Source organism: Leptopilina heterotoma, unplaced genomic scaffold (assembly GCF_015476425.1).
Source record: "Leptopilina heterotoma isolate Lh14 unplaced genomic scaffold, ASM1547642v1 Lhet_95, whole genome shotgun sequence".
NCBI classification, from domain to species: domain Eukaryota; kingdom Metazoa; phylum Arthropoda; class Insecta; order Hymenoptera; family Figitidae; genus Leptopilina; species Leptopilina heterotoma.
Window position 1 is genome coordinate 1,476,069 of NW_025111202.1, and position 18,888 is coordinate 1,494,956.

Sequence of the window (18,888 nt, forward strand, 5' to 3'; positions counted from 1 at the left end):
ACTTTTCTTCTTCTGAATGTATAATCAAATTAGTATTCAAAAACAAATCAGTAACAATTAAATTTGTTCGCAGCAAGAAAACGAAAGCGCCTTTAAAAAAAATAATTATCGATTAAATTTAAAAATTGAAATAAGAGAACCTTTATACATGTATATACATATATACATATTGTTAGGTCTCCCTCTGTTTTACTGATTAAACTGAAAAGGCGGCCATGTTTTTTGGATCATGCGCGAAGCCAAGAGCCGGATTGTCACAGAGAGTGTCAGAATACACCCGTTTATCCCGCGCGACTAGTGACCTAAGTCAAGAAATTTCATCGAGCCTAGAAAAATAATTTCGGTGACTTCGTCATCGACTCGGTGAGTTTTGCTACTGAATGGGAATGTGTATAAAATGTGAATTGTTAAATTTTCGATAACAAGGTAGTTGATCACGAAAGCTCAAGACTCACCGGTTCAACCCTCGACGACCACCGCATATTGATTTCCCGGTCTGTCAGACAACTAAAACCACCTTGCTTCCTCCTACCCTCTCATTCTGATTTCTATCGTAAATTAATTCTGTAAAAAAAGACCATATTATCAAATTCAACTGACAAGTCCAACTTTGATTTAGTATTTTTAAATTAAATCCAGTGTGTAACACTTGCGAAATCTTGTTTTCTCTCCCCTAGTCTTCAGAATGATTAATCGGATTAGATTTATTTTTTTATAGAGAATTTCCCCCCCCCCCCCTTTTGAAATAAAATCAATAAAATTATTTTAATTTTAGTTCGTAGCATGTATAGTTTGCAAAAATAGATTATTAATATTATAAGTAGTTTTAGATTATCAATACATGAAAAAATGAATATATGAAAATTTATGCAAAAGGTAATTTTCTTACTTATTCGAATTAATATAATTAATTTAAGATGTTATTTTGAAATTGTTTTTTTGGAAGAACAATATAGCTTCTGGTTGGGAGGTGGGCGTATAAAGCCGGGGTCGGAGTTTAATGCCCTCTTTATGTGTTCTATCATTGAATGGTAAAATATTTCCAATGAAGCTGTATAATTATTAGAAAGCAAGTTTAATCCTTCAACTCAATGCTTTAATTAGAATTTAATTTGAACGATTTTTTGAAAATACTTGAGTAGTTTCTTGAATAGTTTGAGGTCCTCAGTTTTTCTCAAGTGGTACAAGTAAATGATCAGTCAGACAGGGTGTTCTGATTGAATCCTTAAATAATAAGTGATGCAAGTAACCGTTCGGTCAGACACTACTGATAGTTGATATTACTGCACAAAAAAATAAAGAGAATTAAAAATGATAATATTAAAATAGTCATAAATTGAGGAAAACTTTTGAAAATAATCGAATTTCGAATAAGAATTTAAAAAAATTTTTGATTTTATTGACTTTACTGACTTAAAAAAAAAACGGATTTTCACATACTTCAAGCAAAGTTACGGACTTTTACTGGATTTACGGACCTAGTTCGAGCCCTGGAAATGATGAGAGAATGATTTAAAAGAATATTAATATTAATATATAATATAAAAAATATTGATTTTTTGTAATTTTACAGGAAGTCTTGAATCATCAATAATGGGGAAGGAAAAGATTCACATAAACATTGTGGTCATTGGCCATGTCGACTCGGGAAAGTCAACAACGACCGGCCACTTGATTTACAAATGCGGCGGCATTGATAAACGAACGATTGAAAAATTTGAAAAAGAGGCTCAGGAAATGGGAAAGGGTTCCTTTAAGTACGCTTGGGTGTTGGACAAGCTCAAGGCGGAACGCGAACGTGGTATCACTATTGATATTGCTCTGTGGAAGTTTGAAACGGCCAAGTATTACGTCACTATAATTGATGCACCAGGTCATCGTGATTTTATAAAGAATATGATTACCGGGACAAGTCAAGCCGATTGTGCAGTATTAATTGTCGCAGCGGGAATTGGAGAGTTCGAGGCTGGCATTTCAAAGAATGGACAGACTCGTGAACATGCTCTTCTGGCATTCACTCTGGGAGTGAAGCAACTGATTGTCGGGGTCAACAAAATGGACATGACCGATCCGCCGTACTCCGAGAGTCGCTTCGAGGAAATCAAAAAAGAGGTCTCGTCGTACATCAAGAAAATTGGTTACAACACTTCTTCCGTTGCTTTTGTTCCCATTTCCGGATGGCATGGGGATAACATGCTCGAGCCGTCTCCGAAGACTGCTTGGTACAAGGGATGGAAAGTGGAGCGCAAGGACGGAAATGCTGATGGGAAGACTCTAATTGAGGCGCTGGATGCTATTCTGCCTCCGTCTCGACCAACTGATAAGGCTTTGCGACTTCCTCTGCAGGATGTCTACAAGATTGGAGGGATTGGAACCGTTCCCGTGGGACGCGTCGAAACTGGCATTCTGAAACCAGGTGACTATTCTATAAGCTTGACACTATAAAAAGTGTCAAGAGTATTTTTTCAGTTTTAACAGATAGTTTACGATGATGTATGTTCGCAGGAATGCTCGTGACATTCGCTCCAGCTGCTTTGACAACCGAAGTGAAGTCCGTCGAGATGCATCACGAAGCTTTGACAGAGGCTCTGCCTGGGGACAATGTCGGCTTCAATGTGAAGAATATTTCAGTGAAGGAATTGAGGCGCGGTTACGTGGCGGGCGATTCGAAGAACCAACCACCCAAAGGGGCGGCCGACTTCACTGCCCAAGTGATTGTCCTCAACCACCCTGGACAAATCAGCAACGGATACACTCCAGTGTTGGACTGTCACACCGCTCACATTGCCTGCAAATTCGCCGAGATCAAGGAAAAGTGCGACCGTCGAACCGGCAAAACCACTGAAGAAAATCCGAAGAGCATCAAAAGTGGAGACGCTGCCATTGTCATGCTACAGCCAACCAAGCCTATGTGTGTCGAAGCATTCCAAGAATTTCCACCCCTGGGCAGATTTGCCGTTCGTGACATGCGCCAAACTGTTGCTGTCGGTGTCATTAAGGTAGGAATGCTGCACTGTTTAAATAGAGTCCCAAGAAATTAACAATAATAAATAATTATTTTCTCTTCTCCCGACAGAGCGTCAATTTCAAAGATACTCAGGGCAAGGTTACAAAAGCCGCGGAGAAGGCCCAGAAGAAAAAGTAACCATCAAGCTTCCTCGGAAGATACCCAAAGAAAATCCTCCAAAAATCTGGAGCGCAATTTTCCATACTTGCGTCATTCTTTTCGACTTTTTCAAGTAACGACACTTCTTTCTTGTTTTTACCCCCTCTACATTACCCGGTAGTATTGAATCCTCGCATTTATCCGAATTTGCATATTCAATTCACCCACGCCCCTCGCACTCCCCACATATGCTAGCATTCAATTTAACAATTGTCCGTTGTACGTTAAAATTGGCAAAGTGCAAAGTCCAATTAATGGTCAAAATATTACTCAGTTTCCTTGAATACACTCAGTGTAGTTAAATTTTTAATTCAAATATAACTGCGGGGATGTGAAATATTTGTGAACTGAAATGAGGCAATCGAGACAAAAGTTTTTACAACTGTCAAAAAATTTCTTTTTCAATTTGAGAGAAACATGTTTTACTGAAACATTACATTTTTCTTACTATGTGTGTTTATAACAAAATGCTGGCCTCGCATCCCTTTAGTTTTTTTATTCAATTTTTAAAAATCATTCTTTACGATGAGATTGATCAAGGCTGATATATAAGTTTCGAAATATTATTAATTATTATATAAAATATGTATGTTTGTTATTATTTATAATCATCGTTTTGTTAATTGTTTTATATTTATACTCATGACTGTATTAACTATATAATTATGTACCTATAGTTTAAAAAAATATCACGTGACAATTTTCATAAAATGTTTACATTATTAATGGTGCAAATTGGATTTTTAAACTACTGATGATACATCTTAATCGCCTCTTACCTATAGATGCGTTTTATTATTATTTTCCGACCCTTAGAAATAATTATGTTGATGTAATAAAAAAAATTCAATTGCAAATCTGACTATCATTCCAAACCTCTAATATTTTTAAAACTATAATTAAAAATAAAGACACTTATGATAAATATATAATTTATTCTCGAATAAATTCTTGATAAATTTTACAATCAATGTTATATATGTACAAAAATGTTTAATGTAATCTTACAGGAATTTAATGTTATTGATTTGTTACAAATTTCCTTCTTTATAGGACGTCAATTAGATGAATAATAATAGGGCACTTTCCTTTAGTCTGATATGGCGTAATCATCACATTATGGAATTCGTAATTCTTAAAATTTAACTATTTCGTTCACACCGCAAATATAGTTCTTTACGATTTTTGCAAAAATGCTTTTTCTAACACGCAAGAAAAAATTTCAGTTACTTTACTGAACAGAATAAACATGTAATTTTTATTTGCAAATAAAATTAATAATTCTTAAAATTTCAGATATACCAATATTTTACAAAACGTATTTCAGTAGATAAATATTTTCAACACAAATGAAATAAAAATTTTAATTCTTTTTACCACATTTTTTAAAAATATTTTTCCGTGTTAATAAAAGAGATTGAAAAACTGAACAACATAAATTAATACTGATTGAAAAATGATAACTTGTAAGTAATCACTATAACTTAATATAGCATAAATTTTCAGAAAACAATAAACCAATCGAATGTTCATATTCGAATCAAATTCAGAAGATTCGTGAGAAATTTCAATATTACTACATATTTGAAATAAATGAAATAAACCTTTGACGAACCACAATTCTTAAAGTACAAATTCTTCAAATTCTCGATGTCTCATTATTTTGTGTCAAATTCATAAATGCTAAAGCAACACACAGCCTCGTAATTATTCAAAATATGTCGACATTCATTATGCCTTTTAAACATAATGTTGGAAATTTTATTTTCCTTGAAACCACAGATTCATTAAATTTATATTAATGTTACAAGTTTCTAAAATGTAGTTTTTTGTGCATTCAAAATGCAATATAAATAAAATTTAAATAATTTTCTTTTTTCAACAAAAAAAAACTAAATATATAGTTTCAAGTGAAACTTGAAATTAGAAAAATATCAAGAAAAACATTGAAAATTCTAAATATGCAGATTTGTATGTATATTATCACAATTTTAATTTTTTGACAAGAATCTGCAAATACCTTTGTATAATTTTGTTTTAATTTAGAGATTAAATTCAATTCTTTTAAACAGTGCTGTAATTTATCGGAAAAATCAAAACAGGAGAGAAGGGAAAGTTTTCATAAATGAAAAAAAGTTCCTTAACATTGAGATTTAGAGGGATATTTTTTTCATGTTAAATAAATATAAAACATTTTAAATAAAATGTAAGAAGAGGGAATTTTTGAATATTCTTTTCCGATGAATCATTAAATTAAAGAGTCGGTCGCTTGTGATTTTTATAGTAAAATATATATAGTAAAATTCGACATCTAAATAAATGGCAGCAAAGTGGAAGATCGAGATTGCGAATAAATCGAAGAAAAGAAATGAACGCGAATTAGAATTTAACGAAATTTAACGAAATTTAACGAAATTTAACGAGTGGGACTATGATGGGACCATGCAGGAGGCTGCGAATGATTAAAATTGACTGATATTGTAACGGGATGGAGGACCGTGTCTGGACCCGTGTCGGGAATAAACGTGAGATGCGGCCTCAGCAAGGAGGATTCCACCGTCAACGGGATGTAGAAAGCACCTCCGTCGTGAAGTGCGAATATCGGGACGCCATGGGGCTTCTCTAGGACAGGAGGCGGACTAGACTTTATTCTCTCTGCGGAGAATCTCTGTTTGATGGAACTCTTGAATTTGTAGTTTTGCGGCCTTGTCGCGGAAGGTCCACTGTGCGAGGAACTGTGGTTGCTGTGATCACTGTCGTCGGTTGTAGGTGGCACGATAGGTCTCGGACGCTCAGTGTCACTGAGTGAACTCACTCCTGAACTTGAACAATGATCGGATGATTGATTGCTCTGAAGACACACTGTTGGAATGGTGGAATGAATGAAATTGGCATTCGTTGATTCGATTGATGATGGCAGGTCTGGATGAGGAAAGCCAAGTCTGTCGCCTGAAAATAACGTTCGAACGTTTTACAATTTTTCAATTCTTTATTTAGGTATTTAAATTCAGGGTTGCCACGCTTTGCCACGCTTTGGCACGCTTTTGCTCATTTCAAATTACCTGACATTTCCAGGTTTTCCAGGTTTTTTCAGGTTGCGTGTCAACCCTGAAATTAAGCCTCTACGATTTATACTTCAAGTTTCAATTTGATTAGATTTTCGTTTAATTTCAGAAATAAAGATAGTTACTTTTTTGTTTTGTCTGAATGTTACTTACTCGTGGCTAAAATTTTCTCACAGTGTTGTTGCAAGTGACCGATGAGTTGTACACAAAGAGAGTCTCTGGCGAAAAAACCCTCGACCTCCACAAGAAAGTGCATCGTCTCACTTAAACATTCCTGAAAGCCAAGTCTATAATGTTCGGCTGCGATTGACGTTGTCGGTGAATGAGGCACACTGTCCACACTATCCTCGGGATGCGTGTGAACTGAATTTGCAGTCGAATGCTTCGAGTCTGAAGCAAATTGCATTAATTCACATTTAATTAATCCATTAATCTTCCATAAATTCAATTTTCTCAACTTTATAAAAAATCACATTCCAACTGTACACAATATTTGGAAAAGAAAATAAATACCTTGTCGAACATCTTGAAGATGTTTCATGTGACGAATCGCCATCTCAATGATTTCCGTTTTTTCCACTCTTCCTCTACCTTTCTTCAAGTATTCAGCCGGGATTAGTCTACTGAGATCAGCCAAACAATTGTTCATACGATCTCTTCTTCTCTTTTCTATTATCCTATGAGACATTGGATCTTGCTGAAAAAATAAACAAGTATTCAATTAATTCAAGAAAATAATAGCAAAAGATTAATTTGTCTGAATTCCGAATTTTCCTTTTTATAAAAATACTTAAAATATATTTAAAGTTTTAAATACATAAATATATTTGTAAATAAAAAATACCTCTTTATTATTCAAACAACGCTTCTTTCTCGGAGGTAAAGAAATATTAAGAGACATTTCTTCTAGATTTGCAGGCGTATAATACTGCATACTTAAAATATTATCCATACTATGTGTGACCATTGTTCTTAATAATAAATACAACTCAACATTTACCAACACTCTTTCAATATAATCCCAGTCGATGATTAAAAAAAAATTGTTTTAAAACCTTAGTAATCACTGCGATAAGTTTTTTAAAAAATATATAATTCTTTTCAAGAATAAACCCTATTTCAAGAAAACATTGTTTTTATTAACAATAGATATTTAAAGGATTGTATGAAGCGCGACAAAGTCGAGCACTTGTTTCTCGGTAAAAGTATTTTTGCAGACTGAAGAATAGCTACAGCCTCGCTTGCGATGCTGATGCCATATAGCCTGAATTTCTCGGACGATTGTGATTAATTTTCTTACACACACGTTTTCTGTATCATTTCAAATGCCAACACTCTTCTAGCTCGTGTGACGTCTTTCTCATCACGTGTATATATGTTACACGATTTGTTACACCCTACACGTGATCATAATTTTGTCGCACGAGTTTCCTCGACAGTTTATTTATAGGCTTTTCAATACTTATTTTGAATTTAGTCCAATTTACATATTATAATTAAACTTCTCAATTAAAATTTCACTTACTTTGTCATTTTTTTCTTTCATCTATTTTTAACGCTTAAATGTAATTTTGAGAATAGAATTTGTAACCTTTTTTCATTACTTGAAAATCATGTCTGTTTTATAATTGATAGTTGAGGAAATAAATGAGAAAAATTGAATTTACAAATTCCATTAAAGTAAAGACGTGGTATTAAATTGAGTGTCTAAAAATATTACAAGAATCCCCTCTGCGATTCATAATGAAACAACAAGTTTATCACCGCACGTCAGAATATTGTACACGTGTGGGATAACAAGTATAGATATTTGTCACGAGTCGACTCGACTAAAAAATGTCGGGGGTCGGGCTGATATCACCTTCTTCAAGAATCTTTTCAAGCTTTTCAAGCAGTGTAATAGTGATTAGGTCGAGACAGTAATTAGGCACTTAATTATATGGAGCAAATTTTTGTTTTACTTTTCTAATTATCATTCACTTTCGTGTAATTAGATTAATTTTTTTTCTACATTTTTTTAAGAAGCGACAAACGTTATCTTGTTCGTAAGAAAAATGGTTGCCTACAATGTTGCAAAATACTTGTCAAACTTTAAAATAACTTATTATTTGATAAAAAAATATAGGAAAAATTGCACTACTTGACAACTTACTGTACACGTTATAACTGAAAATGTGCCGTTAAGATTGCAAACAGGAAAGCATGTGCGAATACACGTGACGACTTAGACAAGTTGCTTAGTAATCACCTGTTTTCTTTCAATTTTATTACATCGTGCAGCACACTTGCAACGAGATGTATAAGTGACATAGACAAAATAACATTTCTAAAAGTATAAGAATTTAAATTTTTTAAAATTGAAAAATTAAGTAAACGATAACACACCAGTTGAATGCAGTAGGTCATAATTTTTCGTTGACTAATAACGAGTAACCCTTGGAATTGAGCATACTAGCGATAAAAGAAATTTTCTGCAGAGAAATCCAGTAAAGCCCGGTTATCATTTGAAATAACAGAGACCTTTGGGGTCCAAGGCGGTCATGCATATTGATAAACTCAACCATAATAGAATCGTTTATAGCAAGCTCTGCGATCATTGCGACTGGATCAATCCGGACTGTCGATAACTCGACCTCATTCAACTTGCATATTTTCTGCTTTCCTTTTTTTTATTCTTTCTTATGCATTTCTCCCATAAACAAATGTATTTTCACGAATCTTTTATTCTCCACTTATGTATTTATTTAAAACAATAACTTTTAAAACCACGGGACTAATTAACCTTACACTGTTCTTTCTTCTTCGTTTTCTTTTAATTTATTTTTATGGTGACAGAATTTGCATTTTTAATAAATGTCAATGACGACCTTATTTAGCACTGCCTCCAAGAATTGAAGGTCTAAAAACATTTCAATTTCTTTTAAATCATAATGACAAAAATACCCAAATTAAACGCATTTTTAAAAACCTAAAATTCAAATTGGTTTTCCCATAAATGAAACTGAATTTTATGAAAAAATTTTTTATTAATCGCAATAAATATATTTTTCTATCCATAAATAATTCTAAATAATGGCACGCATGCGAGAAAAGAAATCAACTCGCGTGACTGAAATTGCATTGGCAACATTAAAGAACACTGAAATAGTTCAAGTTTTTCAACATCTGCGAAAAATGTAATATAACACATCTTGACACGTCTTGACATGAGGCATATATGTATACTAAATTAAGAATTCTTACTTTTTAAAGTATTCTTGTTGTTTTTACAAGAGTCAACAAGATTGCGAAAATAGTATCTCGTTTGAAAGACTCAAGGTTAAGAGACTACTTGTCTCAATGTCTCGAATTTTTACCGTATATATTATTTTTATATTCACAATGTATTTACACAGTATTATCAAATACGAATTTAATCAAATAATTGTTGCTTAACTTTTCAAATAAATTAAAGTCAACAATTTTTCATAAGATGACAATTATTTTTCGATTTGTATTTTTTCTTTTTTTTTAATAAAAATTTAGAAATATAAAATTAAAAAGTTTACATTTATGAAAGCAGAGGAGAAGAATTTTATTTTTGAAATTTGACAGATTAATCATCAGATTTTTAGGTCAAAGCATCATTAGTAGTCCTGTGGTTTACCGTGTGACTCGCTGATCAATACTCATCGTGAAAGATAAAATACGTGAAAAGAAACATGTGACTTGATTATATTCTTGTGACTAGACTGCTACAGCAAAAATATCGTCGACTCACCAACACGTGTCTTGTTTTTATAATCACTTGCCATTTTGGAATTTAAAGCAAATATATATACTGCAATAATAATTAATAACCATTGTTGTTAATAACATACTATTTCCTTAGTAATAAATTAAATTTCGAGTTTTAAAATTAAAGTCAACATACATAAAATTATAAAATACCAAGATAAACACATAATTTTTAATCTGATTCATTGATATAATTCAACCTACAAACACAAAATTACAAAAAAATATCAATTCGTTTTGATCTGCCTATGTTTTGAGTGCTCCAAGTATAACATTAATTTTCTCTATCATTCCTTTTTAAAAATAAATATATTTGCATCAATTATTCATATTTTAATAGTAATGTCCATTCACAATGGCGGATAATTATTTTTGATTTTGTTTAGCTGTATTTTCAGAAGAAAATAATCTTCCAACTTTTTATTCAAGTACAAGACAGTGTATGTAGAGGAAAATCGATAATTTACTTAACTCACGGGAATGAACAGATTAACAAATGATGAATCGAATAACGTAGAATTTTCGTGCAACTAATCACGTACGCAGACTTCAAAAAAATATATAATTTCAGTGAATTTTAATTTAAATTTTCACAGTAAAATGAAAATCTTACTTAAATTCAGCAACGATCATTTTAAATACTCGATGTACATCTGCAAAATTTCTTGAAATTGAAATAGTAAAAAATTTGTAAAGATGGAAATTGATTGTTGCAAAAATCCCTTTTCTATTAAAAATAAAAAGTAGTCGCTAATTCGAAAGAAAATTCTGTACCTACTTCGTCAAGATTTTATAGCAAAAGAAAACTTTTTCGAGAAGAGAAAAATTGAATGGTAAACGCATAATTTTCGAAAATCTTGCACTGTTTACATTTTAGTAAATTGATATACGGTTCACTTGTCTATTACCCAATATATATATGATGGAAATGGCAAAGCGTCGCGTCGATTGTGTATTCGCTCGAGGAGCTATTAAGTGAATGCTTTTCTGAATCTTATCTTTCTGGTAATACTCTTAATTCACGAGACCTTTTTTTTATCTTTTATTTGTTTCCCAAATAAAAACAAATGACTTACATAAAAAGAAAAAATACCCATGAGAATTTAGAAAATATAAGTGCATTTATATGATTATGATTTTTGTAAAATTTTTACTTCCTCAAAAGTTTTAATTAATCTACGTTTCAGCGGCAAATGGAGAAAAATTTGATAATTTACATATGAAGAAACAACATTCACTGAAATATATAGAGCGAAAATCTTTTTTCTCTGAATATAAATATATATTACTTGATTGCACCAGAATTGAACTCTTAAGATACTGCGGATACTTCCTTAAATTACTTCATATATATAATAAGACAAGTAAGCAAAGTGTAATTGACTCACATTATTTTCAATTTTAAAAGAATATACTTTTGGCTTAAAAAACAATTATAAACAATTATACTTTTTTATACTCACTCTTGAGACTTTTTTCTTTGTATAAATTTCATCATCCTCTGAGGCGGTTGCAAAATTTAAATTTCCTTCACAATATCCTGCACCGATCCCCATTCTATAGATGTCGTCCTTGCATGATCTAGCATCCAAACTAAAATTATAAAAACAGTTTTTGTAACATAGAAAACTAATTATATTTAAGCATATTAAAGAATATAAAATCAGAAAGGTAAAATTATCAACTTTTAAAATTAGATGAAATTTACATAAAAATATTAATGAACGTGTAAATTGAAGCTAAAGTTCCTTTTTCAAATAGGTAAAGGCTTATCGATTCTCCTATTTATCAGTTTATCGTCAAGTGAACTCACCGGGAGATATATTCATTTGCTTTTAATCTCTATATAATGAACGTGTTCTATATGTATTGTATAAAACTGTGCGATTCTTGATAGACAGTTCAGTCAATAACCCTTATACTATATAATAACTATATCCATTTTCTGCTTTGAGGATAGATATGCGATGGAAAAATTATTCATATGTAATAATGCATTAATCATTAAATATTGTTATATATTTTTCCAAGTGTTGTTTTATTGGAATTAAAAAATTAAATTTCACTAAGAAAACTGGATGTTTAAAAGGAGTAGATATATTGATACTTACAACTAGAAACTAAAAATTACATATTCTTTGGAAAATACAATCTAAAAATCCCATAAAGATTTTTAAAAAATTTATTAAATTAAACAATTTTTTAATTTTATTTAATTTTATTAATTAAGTTAAATAATTTTTAATTGCAGCTTTTGGACTTTAAAAATTTATCCGCAAATCTTAAGTTGTATTTAATAATTGTTATTGTTTTATGCATACAATTCTTATTGAAAATAATAAAGAATTAAATTCTTTGTAAATATGAGTTACAGTGAACTTTTCTTTTATTGTATACGAATATACTGTAATGTTTATTATTGTAGTTATGTCAAGTATACCATAATATGTATATAGATATACCTACACGATCTTCATGTGCACTTACACGTGAGGCAACTGGTCGCGGAAACTATGCAAAACAATTCATTCTCTATTCGAAAAATTCATTGTGAAAACTGAAGTATAATTTCAAATGAAACGATATTAGAATTTTTGTATTCGAAATTTCAGTTTCATTATTATATTTAATGTGTTTTTATTTAGTGAGAGAGTTTGGCTCTCTCACACTAAATTAGGATAACAGTTTTTCAGTGCAGTTTTTCTAAGGATGGCAAATTGAAACAAAAAACGATATGAGTTTTTCCCAATTTGATATCCTTAGAAAAACTCACAGGGTTGAAAAGATGAATACTAGATGTTGTATATGAATGAGGCTCTTATTGATTTCATTTGATTTCATTGGTTATTATTGAAGGTTAGGTGAAATGAAGGGTAATACTATATTCAAATTCACAACTCAGCTCCGAGATGGAGAAACTTTTATATATCATTCGTCACGGCCTTATTATTAAATCCTTATATAAATATGTATGTATTTATATTAATAGATAGGAATTTAAAATTTTACTTTATTTGCAAATTTTGAAAATTCAAATAAATTGTTAAAATTTACAACTTATAACAAGTTAGTATTGTTACCCAGATGTCTAACTTAAAAATAAAAAATAGAAAATTTGAATTATGACAAGTATGTAACAAGCCTTTGATGTGAAATCAAATGTTTCTTCTAATTCAAGATTCAATTATGAAAGAAAAACAGAATCATCTGATGTTGCAAAACTAATACCTCGTTGAACGTCACAGTTGAATGGGCTGCGATGTGTATAGTGTATACCTACATATATTAATTCAGGATCCATACATAATAATAGAGCAACTAAATGGGAGTAAGAATCCAAGCTCAAAAATGCAATGCGCGACACACGTCCTTGTTCGACCTTACCATATACCCACCGTAGAGTACATTCACTTTCGCGATTGTCGCGTTCAGTTAACAACTGCATGTATTACTTACACAATTAAAACACCATCTCAAGAATTTTATTTCATTGCTTCTACCAACTAAAAAATAATTTTTTAAAAATAAATATCCAAGTTTAATAAAAATCCAGCAATCAAAACATGAAATAAAGTTGTACTATATTTATTTTAATATATGTAGTATATTTTATTTTGTTCCTCGAAGAAAAAAGTTTTAAATGAACAGAAATTCATGTTTATTATTTATTTGATAGTAATATATAAATAAAGTAAATTATATATAGGTGCAGAGTTGTGTTTGCACATTCATAAAAATACCAACCGCGTGGCTTGCAACGTGACTTCACTATGTATACAGATACAGTGAATATGTAACCCTTTGTACGTAATTCCCGCCACTATCGTTTAAATTTCATTGTAAAAATACTCTTCCTAAGCAGTATATACCTTATTGTTAGTTTTAAATTATCAAGATATCGGTTTAAATTACTTTAAACTTTTATTTCAATTTTTAAAAAGCTAAAAAAATATAATACATCATCAATTTTTCTTTATAATTTAATAATTTTTCTCTTTGTTTTGGCAAATATAGCTTTCATATCCGAAAAAATTACCTGTGATATATAAGTATTATCAATATTAATACCCACTTTTATCATAAATAATAGATGTAATAATTTTTCAAAAGTCTTTACTTTACTTATAAGAAAATTTACACACTTCTTGTATTAATTATAATTTTGATAATTCTTCTTGATCTGTGATCTATAATTAAATCACACTTGAGTCGCATAGATTTGAGTCGCGGAATCTCACACGATGCACACCTAGGAATATTTAACGTCTTAAAATAGAGCTATTATACGAGTCTAGAGTCAGTGCTCGACCCCAATAAAAGTCTACACAAACAGGCGACAAACTTTTTTTACACATTACATTTATTTTGAGCAAGCAAGCACCAATGTAATTTCAATTAAATTATTATTTCCAAATTTAAATTCAATATCTTTAATACAAAAAGCAAAAAATAAGTAATAACAAATTAAATGTATATAATTAACAAGGTAACTGTATTTTAATAATTATTATATGAAATGAACATGCAACTTTTTCACACTTCGTTCTTTATCAGAAATGTATAAATGGCATTAAAATTTTCCATCTTTACAAAGCTCGAAGAACTAAATCCATTATCTATATACGTAACAATGCGTTAATTGTATAGACTCATCAGGTGAATATAAGAAATTAATTTCAAAGTTCGTCAGCTCAAGTCGCTTCGGACGAATTTCAATTTTTGATATGACTATTTATATATTATTCATTATACTGTGATTTGACTTTTTAAAAAAAGAAAGTTGGACATTAATAGTTTTCTAGGTATCACTCGCAAGTAGTAGCGGCCAGTAATAGTGGGCCTCTGCGTTAATGCCCCATCCACTTCCGAATGCGGTGCAGAAAATAAAGCATAATATTTTCTTGTATTTAAAAACCACGATACCTTTCATGTTTATGTCATTAAAACTAGATTATTCCGTAGAAAACTCTATAAAAAAAGTTTACAATTCTCCTACTAAAGGTTCTGTCCATTTTTATCTGACACATAATAATTAATAATCCCAGATTTCTGTTAATTTATTAAAAACCTATTTTTTCATTAAGAAAAAGAAAATAAATAAGCAAAAGGAAAAATGTCTTATCATATTTGATACCTTGAAATCGCATCAACAATGGAAAATTTCGTTTCAGAACAAGAACATTTTACGTATGCGATCAATTTCTTTACAAAACTTTTTCAATTGATTATTTTTACACTTGTTATATTAGACATGCAAAACTTGAATCTTTATGTGCTGCAGTTATAGAATTATAAAGCCGCAAGCTTATAGCAGAACTAACAATATAAGTTTGAAACAAAAATAACCTTAAGGACTTAAATAGAGACACTTATCATTCAAGTTAGTTACCATTGGGTACAAGTATAGATATAATGAACAAATAAATCTGTCTCGTTCAATAAAGTGTCAATGGCCTATAACAAACTTTTCATAAAAGCATAGGAATAATCCGTTCTATAAAGAATTTTATACATGTTCACTAGATTTGTTTAGTCTTACATCCTGACGTCATTGTCATATAAAATATTCACTCAGCGTGTCATGCTCTAAATTTACTCCATTTCAAATATAATATGTATCGAACTTTATAGCAACTACATAAAGCCTTTGAGAAAAAATATCTTTCAAATTTAAAAAAAAAACGTTTAAAATAAAAAAAAATTCATCTTATATATTGTTAATAAATTTTTTTTCTCCTGTGAGAATCATATCTGTAAATGCAACCTCGGGATTATCTTATCACATGATATAAATTTTTGGTAACCTTAAATACATGCAAAATTCATTAAAAATGACACCTGACGTTGACGAAGAGTTGTAACTTTCCATTGTATGGTAGAAATTAATCAAATTCGAAATATATTAAAGAGCGCAGTTTTGTAACTAATTTTATAAAAATCAATTTTCCAATAATAAAATTCGAAAATCAATTATTGATTCATAAAACTTTGATTATCGTAAAGTTCTTTAATAAAATGTGTATTCAAAAAATGAACTCCAATTTGAACTGAAAACTTTTCGACATTTCTACTATTATGTTTTTAGAAGACTTAATTTTATTTTCAACCTATTTCACACGTGTGTCTAATGAATTGCAAAGAAAATATAAATATTTTAGAATATGTTTAAAAGATAAACTATCTTTTAATTGAGGTTTCGAGTTTTCAGAATCAAGCTCCCAAAAATAAAAATGAAATGCTAAATTTTTATAAAAAATTCTTAAAATTCACAGACTTCTTATAAAGAAAATAGCACATCCAAAATTAGAAAGCTAAATTACATAATTGTGTCTACTTTCCACAAAGTATAATTGTTATAAACAAGTTTTATTTTTCATTTTCATTGTTGAGAAAGACATTTTTCGGGTAACACTATTTTTACTTTTCAATAACACTTGTTTATATTTGTAACTGTTGTGAATAGTACTTTCGGAGTCATCGGTCGACAAGTGCATTTAAAAAAGAAGAAAAAAAGATTCACAATACTGTTTGCATTAAATATTTAATTGTTAAAGGAATGTTAAAAATTAAAAATTGATTAAACTAAAAGTATTTATATGTAATTAAAATTTAAAAGTAATTGATACATTTACTCACCTTTCATACTTGACCTGCATGGAATGAGCGGAATTATCCTCCCAATAGTTCTGAGTGTCCATCATTTTGACGCATAGAATAATAATTGAAACGGATTAAAAACAAAACAACTGGCACTGATTATAATCACTGTTGAGACTTGTCACTTGAATAAGTGTAAAATTCAGAGGAAGAAGAGCAATATTCCTGGACGAAAATAAAGTTATCATTCGAATCAAGTTCACAGTACACGTGCACAGAAAACAGTAAGTATGGATTTTCGCGATTCTCGCAAATAACACACATTCAGTTAATTCACTGAGAAAAGTACTGAAAAAGAGGAACGTCACACAATTTGAAACCTCCTTGTTCGCTTGATCGGACACGACTTTAGGTTAGGTTCGCCGCCACTAACTCACTGGCACTGTGGCACATCGAAGAGGTCGAGGAAGGAAGGAAGGCCGACACTCGGGAATCGCCCACGACTTTTCACTCGCGTTCACGACGTAACGTATAAACGCGCAACGCGTTCTCCGTAGAAACTCCCCCGTGTATTCACTCACGAGTAGTGAGTGAGACACCTTGCGAGAGGAGCAATTCATAAAAGTATCAAGATCATAAATGTAAGTTTCCCAATGAACGAAAGAAGCCACTTGTAAGAGTAAGAATCGAAGAAATAACTTTTCTATTTTTATTTGACGCGTGGAATTTCGCGTAGGGATTTTTTAATCGAACCTGCAGAGTCTCGTTGCCTTTGAGGCATTGTCGTGTGTCATGGCTTGGGAACTGGAAAGAGACAAGAAAGGAGGAGTAAGAGAAATTGGGAGGGGAAGAGAGATAAGGCCGTTGACTCGCGTCCGCGAAATTCCTTCTTACAAAAGGATGAAACACGAAGAAGAAGAGATGCAGAGTGTATACTTGATATTAATCGACTCTTTAAATCCCCCTGGAGTGGGTCCACTTGAAAAATACACGAATCTCACACTCTCATAACTTTTGGAGTGATTTTTAGTCCCTCAGAATTTTAAAATAAATTTTATTCATTTATCATCTTTGGAAACATTTCACAAATTATGCTTGAAGAAAACTGAAGACTTCAATATTTTTACCAAACTGAAACTTTTTTCCTTGAAAATTTAATTTTGCAGTTTTTCATTTAATTATATTAATATATATGTATATGAATTTATCACCCGATCGAAATAGTTATTTAGGATGAAATAAGTCAAATAAAACAAAGTATCAAGTATTTGAATTCGAGATATGAAGAAAAGTTAAAAAAAGCTTTGTAACTTCAAGTTTCATGCCCGCCAATAAGAATTTAAGATTCAGAATGCAGCAGGTGCGACTCTCTTTCTTCAGGGCCATGAGATTCAATTAACAGAGCAAAAAATTAGATTTTTCTGAGAAAAAATAATTTTGAACAGATTTTGAAAACTGTGAGGAAGGAACGTGAGGAAAATGTTTAAGTAATGATTGAAGAAATAATTTTGAAGCGAAAACAAGAAGACAGTGCTGACAATGAGAGACATAAAAATCGGCATTCGGCGGAGTTCAGTGACTATCAGCCAAGTTTGGTGGACAGGACTTGGGCATGCATCGTACCACGTGCTTATGACGTCATGGGACCGGTCACGCGAGCACTGTGTGCTCCCAGTCACGTGTACCGTCACGCGCTCGCTCGTTCAACCTTTCCCTCTTGCCCCCCACCTCACCCAGACACAACCACACCCCACCCGCTCGACCTCTCACGCATTTATACCTTTCCACCTCATCTTGTGCCACTAACACTGTATTCATTGCTTCTTCTCTTCTCTTCTCTTCTCTTCCAACATAAGAACTTTGCTTTGCAATCTTTTTTCATTATTCTGTCTAGCAAAATATAATCTCTGTCTATACGCCACTATACAAGATTCTTTACTAAATTTTCAACCTTATCTACTCATCAAGGTCTTTCACCAAAAGAAACTTTAAGATACTCAACAAACTTTATGAAATTTTAAATTTTAGACAAATTCTCATAATAGAGATAATTGCAAACATATTACTGATTTCGAACTGCATTGTTCATCCACAAAGTCCATATGTTAATGCTATATTTTCTCATAAGAAAATTTCCTCATCAAAACGAAATACTCAAAGCAATGTTATAATTTGAGAGCTCTACACACATTTCCTCGTTATATAATGATGATCATCATTTTCAATTCTTGTGAAATAAACATATTCTACTCCACGTGTAAAACTTGTTTCATCCAGTTTTAA

General features: G+C 31.2%; 2 protein-coding genes across 3 annotated transcripts; one reads left to right on the forward strand and one right to left on the reverse strand.

Annotated features, from left to right (window-relative positions):
- The first annotated feature begins 218 nt into the window (after positions 1-218).
- Positions 219-3,822, forward strand: LOC122512127 (elongation factor 1-alpha). Its single transcript, XM_043627794.1, has 4 exons — positions 219-363; positions 1,574-2,416; positions 2,506-2,999; positions 3,077-3,822. Exons 2-4 carry the CDS (start codon positions 1,594-1,596, stop codon positions 3,143-3,145), a joined length of 1,386 nt encoding a protein of 461 aa, XP_043483729.1. The 5' UTR covers positions 219-363; positions 1,574-1,593; the 3' UTR covers positions 3,146-3,822.
- A 259-nt stretch (positions 3,823-4,081) lies between these two features.
- LOC122512128 (transcription factor cwo-like) lies at positions 4,082-17,714 on the reverse strand. 2 transcript variants are annotated; one of them, XM_043627795.1, is made up of 5 exons: positions 16,645-17,714; positions 11,472-11,601; positions 6,745-6,928; positions 6,385-6,621; positions 4,082-6,115 (listed from the first exon to the last, which is right to left on the reverse strand). In XM_043627795.1, exons 1-5 carry the CDS (start codon positions 16,707-16,709, stop codon positions 5,583-5,585), a joined length of 1,149 nt encoding a protein of 382 aa, XP_043483730.1. In that variant the 5' UTR covers positions 16,710-17,714; the 3' UTR covers positions 4,082-5,582. The 2 variants fall into 2 exon arrangements, with proteins under 2 accessions (XP_043483730.1, XP_043483731.1); XM_043627796.1 differs by lacking the exons at positions 11,472-11,601; positions 16,645-17,714 and adding an exon at positions 7,076-9,154.
- Positions 17,715-18,888: the final 1,174 nt, after the last annotated feature.

Coding starts and splice junctions, on each gene's coding strand:
- LOC122512128 (XM_043627795.1), bottom strand. CDS start 16,709: ATGATGGACACTCAGAACTATTGGGAGGATAATTCCGCTCATTCCATG. Junction 11,602..16,644: donor ATGCAGGTCAAGTATGAAAG/GTGAGTAAATGT, acceptor TTATAATTTTAG/TTTGGATGCTAGATCATGCA. Junction 6,929..11,471: donor CAAAGAAAAAAGTCTCAAGA/GTGAGTATAAAA, acceptor TTATTTTTTCAG/CAAGATCCAATGTCTCATAG.
- LOC122512127 (XM_043627794.1), top strand. CDS start 1,594: ATGGGGAAGGAAAAGATTCACATAAACATTGTGGTCATTGGCCATGTC. Junction 2,417..2,505: donor AACTGGCATTCTGAAACCAG/GTGACTATTCTA, acceptor GTATGTTCGCAG/GAATGCTCGTGACATTCGCT. Junction 3,000..3,076: donor TTGCTGTCGGTGTCATTAAG/GTAGGAATGCTG, acceptor TTCTCCCGACAG/AGCGTCAATTTCAAAGATAC.